The following is a 10,975-nucleotide window of genomic DNA, read 5'->3' as shown; positions in this document are numbered from 1 at the left end:
ACCCCCGCCTCCAGAACAAGGGCTTTTACATGACATTTAACTGCTGACACAGCATCAACTGATTTTATGTGAGAACTGATTTTATGTGTTTTTATTGCAGAATTTAAGCGGATTGAAAGAGATACTACAAATATTATAGAAGAGTAAGAGAAACTTTTATTTCCTTACAATTGGAAGCAGCATGGGTTTGAGCAGTACTTATTTAAATAAGGAGAGAAACACTCCTTTCTGCTCCTTTAGTGACTGCCTTCCAAGTGTGAAGGATTAATTCAATACATTAATTACTGCTGTGCATTAGCAACATCAGCTGCGAGGCCATGTAGTTACCACAGAGAATGTAGGTGAATAGTACTATTTTAGTGCGGACTGTTCCGTAAGCTGCAGGTTGTATGCAGAAGCAAGCTTAAAGACAATAATCAAGCTATGCTTTTGTCATATACACTTATAAAAACCTACAAAAACTAAATCAGAAATATCTAGTTATTGTGCAAACTAAGAGGTAGACAGCTTTAAACATTTATTTCCAAGTTAAAATGGATTCAGCAGGCACGCTAGTTAGTTAGAACAGTGAAGTGTCAAATTTAGTACTTAATCAGTTTAGAAAATGGATACAGCTCCAAAAATCCAGCAAAACCCTTATGACTCTCCTCATTAGCAAGACTTCCAGTATCTGGCCTAAAAATTGAAAAAAGTCTGATATACTCACTATGGAGAAGTTTTAATAGATTTTAGGCTTTTCATTGTTGCTTTAACCATTACATGCTGATCACTTAATATCACCTTACTTTGCTTAGCCTTTTGTCAGAAGTTGTAAGCACACATAACTGTCCCTAGATTACAAACCTTTGTTTGAAGATATGGGAGTCAAACAAAATCAATCAGGAAATAGTATAGATCATTTCAATTGCAGTATCAGTACTTATAATCATCTGAGATCCCATGCAAGGATTAAGGGGTTAAAAAAACCAAACAAACAAGTATTTTCTACTAAAAAGTATTAGTAAACTTACAAGCAGGGTTCAAAACACCTGATCTCACAAATTAATTTACATCAAATTACACAGTTATTAAAAACAGTAGCTTGTGGGTATAAAGGCTACACACAGACTTACTGTAAGCAAGTGAAACTAGTACATTATTGAAGTCACATGATATTTTGTTTGGGTTTTGGTTTTAATCCTTTAGAAAGTAGATCAAATCCCTCCCCTTGCCCCAATTAGTGAAAGTAGCATCTTTGCAAGTAACCACTATCAATGCTAATTCCAGATGTAAATCCCTCTGCAGTGATTAAAGCTCATTTCAGTAGCTTCAATGTATTTCTCAGTTACTTATTTCAAGAGAAATTCAACAATGGAAGATAGCAACAACAACAAAAAAAAAAAAAAGAGAGAGGCATACTACTGCAAACATGTTACTGCGTTATTTCACAAACTGTCTCCCAGGCAAGCTCTTTTAGGGGGTGCTCCCTCAACATGTCAGGTGCCGGCCAGAGATTATTCCATCACTTTTCAACAGGAGCCCAGGTCCTTTGAAATAAGGAAAAATAAATAACATAAAATGTGCCAAAGAGGAAATCCAGGAACCCTGAAGAGAAGAGAATTTTCTTAGGCGTTATCACTGGTGATAATCTAGAATCAACCTACAATAGTTATGAGTGGAAGTTTTAAAAACAAAAACTTACTGTTATTGTTCCCACAGCCTAGTGTTCTACCCTCCCTCCCCAAGCATACAAATTCTGAAATTTTGAATGATCTTCATGCTTTTTCAAATTTCATTCCCATTAACAGAATCAGAATTAGGCCTTATGTGCACAGATCGAGAGTGTTCCTCCCAAAATTTCACTATCTGAAAATTTTATGAATAACTCCACAGGTCAGCTGGGTTGTGTTACACCCAATGTTCAATTCCACTGCCAATATGAGCAGAAAAATCACAACATTTGGATTCAATGCAAGATGCAAAAGACTGCCAAATACAAGACATGCTGTAGATTAGATACTACAAGAAGCAAAATAATCCAGGATAATACACTAAAAACTGAGATGTGGAAAGAAAAATTGTGATAAAGATGGTAGAGCTGCTGCAGATATTTGACTGTCTTTTGTAACTTGAGTTAGCATTCTATAATCTCTGTCAGTTCCCGGCAAGCAAGACTAACACTTCCAAATGATGGAGTCATTCTGAAAGCATACATCAACCTGCTGACACCTCAAGATCCTAAGGAACACCTAGCATTCAGAAATACTGCCTTGCTTTCTTCATTAATATCACTAACAGATTCTTCTCTGAACAAATACTAAAATGACATTCCATGTAGTAAACAGCTGACTTAAATCTGAAAGGCAGCCAAGCAGTCGACCAAAATGAAGAAAGCCTCTCAACTGCTCTGAGATACAGGTAACAAATTCTCACTTGAATTGTTTGCTAAAGAGAAGAAATAAAGCTTAGAAGCTTTCAGACTAGAAAAAAAAAAAACAAACCCTAAAATAAATGAAGTCTTCTGCCTACTCCAGCTGAAAAACACCATACTGTATTTTGTTTAGTAGTAACCAGTCTTGGTTCTTCCTAGAAGCCAAATGCTTAACTGGCATCTCCATCAAAAAAGTTTGTAACAATTGTATCAGTAAGTTTCTCCACAGCTTGGAGTCAACACAGCTGTCCAATACCTTTCCTGAATACAGACATTCCTGCTTTCAAGCTACAGGATGAAGACATGAATTCCTGTCAGACAAGCACAGCTTAATTTTGGATAATGTCTCTCCTATATGAACCTTCTACAAAACAGACTTACTACTTTAAAGCATCTAAAATTCCCTTCAGTAAGTAAAACTATTAAACTGCTCATTTAAGTTAAACTTTTAATCATCATACCTAGGTAAAACAAACATGAGAAACACACTTTGCAAGGAGTTACTTCCAACTTGGTACCACTGGAGTGTTGGTAGCTACAAGCAGACACAGGGATCGAAACGTGCAGAAAGAAAACTAGAAGGACCTCAGCTACACAGCCGAAGGCTGTTTTACCTAACAACTGGATGTGAAAAGCATATACACAGTTACTGGTAGAACTTCAGATTTGTCCTGTTCAGCTAGGATAGGGTTAAGTTTCTCCCAAGCAGGGGGAAGGAATCTCCAGCCAGGTTATTCATACCATGCTGTTGTCAGGTCCTTCATGGAAAAGCGGGAAGCTTCCCTCTGTGGCTTTGGTCACGGGAAGCACGCAGAGCAGGCTGGATGCATTCACTGCGGTATTTCTCTGTATATCTTTTGTCTTGTTTACTGTTATTACTGGTTATTGTTGTTATTATTGCTATTATTGTTGTTCAGATTGTTTATTACACTGTTGTATTAAATTTCACCTTATTTTAACCCCGAGGTTTGTGCCCTACTTGGTCCGAGGGTGGAGGAGGGACAATGGCAATGTGGTCTCTGGTCCTGGCAGGGCCTAAACAATCACAAGATTTTATAGCAATACTCAGTTTCATTTCACAAGCAAGAAACCAAGAAACTTTTTTTTTTTTTTTTTAGAAAAAGCATGTCAGTGTCAACTGAAGATTCTGTAATATATGAAAGTCTGAGAAATGCTACATAAAGAGTTATAATGAAGATTGTAATATAAAAAAGCATAATTGTCAATTTTCTTTATGTACCATCCTATTTTCTTGCTATAGTGTTCAAGTGCACAGATAAATATCACTTTGGCACTGACAAGCTTTTCCATGATTGAAACACATCCTAAATTATGTAGCTTGCTTCAACAAAACAGGGTTTTACAACTCGTCTTTTGCTAGTTGCTATGCACAACTTGGTTGTTGGATGCAAGGAGAGCAGTCGCCAAAGGAGTCCTTCATACCTCTACAGGCTTTCCATAAGGTCTTACATTTCTTAACAATAAAAGCACTTCTAATGCAAACAATCCATTGCCTTCTAAAAACCAAATAGGTAGGTAGGTTTGGGGAAGGACAAAGTAATGATGAAGATAAATTCTTATGCTTTTATCATTAAAAGAGAGTTTACCAACATTTTAAAGACCTTTAAATGCATTAGGAGATGTCTTTATAATGCTTTGCATGCCCTTCTGCCAGCTTCACATGACCTCAACCAGTTAGTCTCCAGGTAGTTTCCAGTTTTGTGGGTTGGTCGCCCCCCCACCTTTCTCCAAACTATGGACAGTAATTAGACACCACATTAGCATTTATAAAGTGCTTAGTTTAACACTGGCAATGGACCACCTCTTCAAAGCAAAGCTAGGCATGAGAGCACATCTGAAAAATTTAGCTGAACAGAATTGCCAGTCACCAAATTGACAGAGAAGACACTAGTGGCTACTTTTTAAACTGCCTATTACACTCAGCCAGAGCATCACCCACTGCAAAGTGGATGTCTTCAACTGCCTGTCCTGTGTAGGCTGAGGCACAATTCCTCAAAGCATTGTATATCCCAAGACCTATTAACTGGGAAAGTCAAGCACTTATGCACTTAGTCTAGCATCAAGGGCAATTTGAACAAATAATATGAAAAAATAATACAGCTGCATTCCAGCTTGAAGATCTTGAACAAAGCAGTTCTTTTCAGTAATGGTAATTTACAGCAACACACAGTTATGCTGTAACTGAATTCCCCATTTGAAGAATGCGAGAAAATCTGACATATGCAGCAGCACATATTGCTGCTTCTGCATCAAGAGTTCAGGTGAAAAAAAGAACTCTATCTTCTCTCCTATTAAAATAATATGTTTTTTAGGTAGTGGAAAAACTCCACTCTCAACTGTTCCTTAGTTTTATTCTAAATACTTCAAATACAATAGAGACCATACTTACCCAATAACCTATTTGAAAATAAATTTATTTTCGGTTAAAGCAGTGAGGTTCATTGTGAGTGTTATTAGCTAGAAAGATTGCATTACTGTTACACAGGCCATGAACGCAAGCCCTAGTTCTTGAGAAATCTCCATTACTTACACTAACAATTAGACTTTTAATAATAGAAGCCAGTGAAGTTTCAAAGAAACTTTGTGGAGGAGGGAGCCAATAGATGATTTGAAATTAAAAGGAATGAAATAGAACACAAAATACAAAACACCTTTACCTCAAGAATTCCACACATACTGCACCCATATTTAAAATACTGTGCACAGTCCTGGCACTCCCATTTCTAAAAGGACATAACAAACTAAAAAAGATAGTGGAAGGAAGACAAAAAAACAACCAATTCTTTTATGGAGTGCTAGGAGACGTTGTGCAGTCTGCCTGCACCTCTCCTGCCCACCAGCAGGATGCCTGGACTCTTCGTCCCCTCTCAGCCACTGCTAGGCACCAGGGTCTGCACTACTTGCAGGGAGCCAGACCGGTGGGACATGACCGGTGGGACATCACCGAGGACTCTCCCATCCTCCTGCCACGCTGTTGCCACTACCTCACCTAGGGGGTCCCAGAGATGGGATGAGGAGGGGGTGGAGCCAAGGCACACAAGGGGAGGCATCCGGCAGTCCCTGTGCCCAAGATGCAGCAGAATGGCACAGGAAAGGGGCTTTCAGCCCCCCTGACCCTCATCCTTCTTCCATGATAACAACTTTCAGGCCACAGCCCCCCCAAACTCCCTGAACAGCCATATTTGGCCACATCTACTGCCATCGCAGTGGCCTCCTGATGTCACAAGCCACCTCACTGCTTTTTTCTCCAGGCACTATAAATACAGGGATGCGAGCAGCTGGCCCCAAGTCACTGAGCTTATTCAAGTCCCTTGGATTCCAAGGATAATTGGAACAAACAGGTCCCCCATAGCAGCAAGGCAAGTGGCTGTCTGCTTCTGTGTGGGAAGGCAGATAGGTGGTTGCAGGAGACACAGATGAAGAGGAGGCAGCTTCAGAGGGGGCGAACCATCAGCCATATGGTAGCAACAGCCATCGCTCATGTGGCTGATGGTGTGGAGTCCATGGAGGTGGATCCACCCCAAGATCAAGAATAACTGTTGGAAGTGGATCCACCTCTTGTATGGCTCCCCTGGCACCACTACACTGTGCTAGAGTTTCCCTCCATGACACCATCAACAAGGCATTGCAGAGGCACCCAACCAATGCCCTAGGATCAGCCCAGCCTCCACACCTGGCTGTCCCACAGGGTCACCCAGCATTAACAATTTTGTTGATTGCTGTGGTTGGGTGGGTGTGAGCTCTTCTCTTTTACCATCCTTCACGCCTTCTGAAGGGGTGCCCTCTCCTCTGCTGTGAGTCCCAAGCAAAGGGGACAAGATGACCTGGCTTCCATCAGACTGCTGCACTGGGGCAACAGAAGTCGTCCCTCAGAGGGCCACTGAGGTCCCTGGGGCCTGAAAGTGGGGTTTCTTCAGTCTGAGGTCAAGAAGGCTATCCAATGCATGGCTGGAGATGAAGCCAGACCATCTGTGGCAGTGCTTGAAGAACAGCAACAGATTTAGCAAAAAAAATAGAGACAGTTGTTCATTTAGAGAAGCAGAAGACTGCAGCTCTGCCAGAAAGAAGTGCTGGCCTGTGGCATTAAGGTCCCTTCCCTGCTTCATTAGCAGTCCTCCTCAAGGTCAGGCAATACAAAATTTTTAAAAACCCTAAAACAATCAAACATAACAGTAAAAATGCTTTCCTCTTCTCTTACTTGGTACTTTGGTGACTGCACCTGGACTCCTGTCCCCTCCTGGTCTTTCTAGTCCAGGACAGACACCGATATATGGAACATGGGCCCAGCATAGGGCCTTCAAGATGGTGAGGGGCCAAGGCACACAGCACAGAGGCAGGCTGAGGGAACTGCCTCTGATTGTGAGGGTGGCAAGACACAGAAGCAGGTTGCCCCGAGAAGCTGTGGATGCCTGATGCCTCCTGCCCTGCCCCTTCCCAGAAGTGGTCAGGGTCAGGCTGGCTGCAGCTCTGAGTGACCTTATTCAGTTAAGATACCCGTCAGCCTCACCTCTGTGCCTGGGAGGCTCATAGAACAGATCCTCCTAGAAGCTGCATTAAGGCACATGTTGGACAGGGACGTGATTTGAGACAGCCACCCTGGCTTCACTAAGGTCAAGTCTTGCCTGACCAACCTAGTGGCCTTCTAGGATGGAATGACTATATCAGCAGACAAGGGAAGAGGTACAGATGTCATTTATCTGGAGTTCTGTAAAGCCTCTGACACAATCCCCCACATACTTCTCTAAATTGGGGAGATACGGATTATTTGGTGGATAAGGAATTGGCTGGATGGTTGCATCCAGAGCAGCTGTCAATGTTCAGATGGAGATCAGTGGCAAATGGCTTTCCTCAGAGTCTGTACTGGGACCAGTGCTGTTTAATGTCTTCATCAACAACACAGACAGTGGGATTTAGTGCACCCTCAACAAGTTTACAATGACACCCAGCTGAGTGATACGGTTGACACACCTGAGGGATGGCGTGCCATGCAGAGGGACCTGGACAAACTTGAGAAGTGGGCCCATGTGAACCCAACAAGGTTCAACAAGGCCAAGTGTGACTCCCAGTATCAATACAGGCTGGGGCATGAAGGGATCGGGAGCAGCCTTGCAGAGAAGGACTTGGGGGTACTGGTGGATGAAAAGCTGGACATGAGCTGACAATGTGTGCTCACAGCCCAGAAAGTCAACCATATCCTGTGCTGCATAAAAAGAAGCATTACCAGGAGGTCGAGGAAGGTGATTGTCCCCCTCTACTCCACTCTGGTGAGACCTCATCTGGAGTCCTCAGTACAGGAAAGACATGGACCTGTTGGAATGGGTCCAGAGGAGGTCACAAAAATCAGAGGGCTGAAGAACCTCTCCTATGAGGAAAGGCTGAGAGTTGGAGAACAGAAGGCTCCAGGGACACCTTAATGCAGTCTTTCAATATTTAAAGGGGGTTTTTATAAGAAAGATAGAGACAGGCATTTTAAACAGGTCCTGTAGTGATAGGACAAGGAGTAATGGTTATAAAACCAAAAAAGGGTAGATTCAGACTAGATAAGGAAAAAGTTTTTTATGCTGAGGGTAGTGAAACGCTGGCACAGGTTGCCCAGAGAGGTGATAGATGCCCCATCCCTGGAAACATTCAAGGTCAGGTTGGATGGGGCTAAGCAACCTGATTCAGTTGAAGATGTCACTGCACATTGCAGGGGTGTTGGAATAGATGACCTCTAAAAGTCCCTTCCAACCCAAGCCATTCTATGAATCTATCTAATCATCTTAGTAAAACCTCACCACCATGAAGTTATAAAATTAAGGAATTGTGGGGGAACACTACTTGTACATAAGTCATTGACATTCCAGTGTTTTAAACCATTTACAGATAAAGTTTCACTTATGTACCAAAACCCAAAACACTACACCTTCTCCCAAATACCATCAATGATTCCTGGGTAACCAATGTTTCGGAAACAAGACAAACACTTCAGCATATTCACTGCCTACAGCACAATTTATGCTTGTACTAGAGATACAATTCCTTTCAGCCATTATAGTCTTTTGTAGCACATATGCTCCTTGGCTAACTGCTATATTTTCAGAAGGCAAGAGTGAAATGTGAGCAAGGGACAACATGTGGAGTCCTTTCTTGACTGGGAGAGAAACAAGTCAGAAAACTCTATGAGGCACAGTAATTTTCATAACATCTTCTGTAACAGCTGCTGCCTCCTCTTCCTAATGAGGCAAATTATCTAATAAGCATGGATTCTCACTTGCCTATCAGACAAGGGAAGTGGGAGCCTGCTATGGTTGCAAAAGTTAAGAACTGAGAAAGAAGTGAAATGACTTTCACCCTTTATCACACTAGCCTCCCTTATTTATACACACTAGCTGCACTTCTATCTACATATATACACACAGAGCATATACACATAGATACTATAAATACACTTTTATCCTTATAGATACTATATATACACTTTTTTACATAATATATACAATTATCTATCATCTGCATATATATACACATTCCTATTATGACTGAATGCCCAAATAATCAATTGCTTTGACATGCTGAAGTACATAAACAGGTCCAAACTAGTTAATGTTTACTCAAAGACACCAATCCCTCAAATTCAAGAGGTCATAACCATCCAGCGAAAGTACAAAAACCAGCTGAACTCTACAGTTTGCAATGAAGTTACAAGAGCAATTTTATACCAAACAAAATGTATCCTTGTCAATTCCTACACTATCTCAAACCACAGGTTAATAAGAGTTAATAAATATAGATCTTAATTACTTGCAATAACTACAAATTAAGATACTGATCTTCCCTGCCCAAGTAGAAAGATGAATCATTATCTAGTAACTCCACTTCAGTCAAACATTTACACATTTAAAATATTCACAGAATTCTCCCAATTATCTTCAAAATGGAAATGAAGCTATCTATATACTGAGAAAAGTAGATGGTTTCATAATATTACAAAAAGCAAGCTAAACAATGCATAGCTACCCAGAAGACAATTTAACTAAAGCACGCAGTTTAGTGCCAAAAATTCAATTGCAGAAGACAGTGTCACCATACTTCAATATAATAACCTATAGTGCCAAACATCATCCATACCTAATATATGTCAGTTCATGAACACATTTGCTTTGAAACTCTTCCAAAGAATTGGAGGCTGGGCAGCAGATACACCTCCTGGCACAAAACCAAAACACTTTAAAACATGTTCCCTGTAAAACAAATAGAATAACCACAACAGTGTGTCTAGACAACCCTTGATTCTCATTGTAAGACCAAAGCAGAACCGAGGAGGAAGATAATGCAACAGCAGGGTGGGTTAAAAGACAAAGTTAGAAACAGCCAACTAGAAAAAGTACTCAGAAAAAAGCTGCAAGGAAAGGGAAGGAAGGGCCACAAAGTCTGCACTGCAGAAGGAAGCGCAGCTTAGAAGGTGGTAAATGTGAACCTACAGAAATCAGGTAAATAAGCCTTTAGTAGACATCAGGGATATGAAAAACATTCAGGAACCACTTAAAGTTTAAGATAAGGCTTTACAGATGCAGAAGCTAAATCTACAGCTGTAGGTGAAGTTTTAATAGTTTCTTACCTGTTAAACACAAAATTTTAAGTTAAAAAAACAGAACGATTTGTATTCTTTCAGGCTCCTTGCCCATTACAGGGTATCCTGGCAACAGCAAAAAAATCTTTCAATCTACAGTATTAGCAGATTAGCAGGACTGAATTAGGATTGAATTAGATGAAGCAGATTTCTTCCTACAACGACAAAAAAAAAAAATTTAATTTAACACTTAACAGGTTCTATTCAATAGCTCAACAACTGCATGAATACTAAGTATTGCTTTGCAGGGAGAAAACATACGAACTGAAGGAGGAAACTTGCTAGGAAGAAAAGTATTAGTTTAGTGCAGCATACACTGAGAATAAATTCAAAAGCAGCTTGTAATCTGAAATACTTCAGAATTTTTAAACCAACTTTAAACATTCCCCCTTTACTTTTGGGACACAATGGAAGAAACTTTATTGCCTCATTGAAATAAAACTGCCTTTATAATTTATGCTTGACTATGGAATCTAACACAAATCCATACTTCTTTTATAAACTATTAACAATTTTATATGAAGTAACATCTCCAGATCTAGAAATACCCATTACTAGAGGTTTTTGCAGCAGTCTTTTCTATCCTCATAACTATTCTCTTGTTATAGTAACATCTGATTTATCTATAAACCTGCACAGAAATAAACAGACAAGCATTAAGAATGCTAGTATTTTGGCATGTCTGTATAAACAATTCAGCCAGTTTCAATTTGAAATCAGTTTATCTTATGGAAAAAAAACAATACAGTCCACATATAGACTTATAAAGTAACCAGCTCTTTTAAGACAGATTTGGTCACCTAAAATTCATCATTAAGACAACCCCTGCTTTTGATAGTTTAATTCTTGGAATGTAAAGCAAAGTAACATTAAAGAGCTTAATTAGATATCCATAACTGGCCTCAGAGTGACACTTACCTGCCTGTGCTTTG

At 40.2% G+C, this 10,975-nt stretch overlaps 1 protein-coding gene across 9 annotated transcripts in view; it reads right to left on the bottom strand.

Annotated features, from left to right (window-relative positions):
- PPP6R3 (protein phosphatase 6 regulatory subunit 3) overlaps nt 1-10,198 on the bottom strand; it is a 54,635-nt gene extending 44,437 nt beyond the window's left edge. For 6 of the 9 annotated variants that reach the window (XR_003398614.1, XM_026850584.1, XM_026850586.1 and 3 more), the window contains exons 1-3: nt 10,032-10,198; nt 9,542-9,654; nt 1,399-1,526 (exon numbers count right to left, since the gene is read on the bottom strand). Coding sequence is in view for 5 of the 9 variants with exons in the window: in XM_026850584.1 (XP_026706385.1) it covers nt 1,399-1,410 (12 nt within the window). In the remaining 4 variants the exon portion in view is untranslated. The remainder of the gene's footprint in view (nt 1-1,398; nt 1,527-9,541; nt 9,655-10,031) is intronic. The other 3 variants (XM_026850585.1, XM_026850589.1, XM_026850587.1) reach the window with 3 other exon arrangements.
- Nucleotides 10,199-10,975: the final 777 nt, after the last annotated feature.

Source organism: Athene cunicularia, assembly GCF_003259725.1.
Source record: "Athene cunicularia isolate RWA chromosome 5 unlocalized genomic scaffold, athCun1 chr5_part2, whole genome shotgun sequence".
NCBI lineage: Eukaryota > Metazoa > Chordata > Aves > Strigiformes > Strigidae > Athene > Athene cunicularia.
This window is presented reverse-complemented; position numbering and strand designations above follow the sequence as displayed.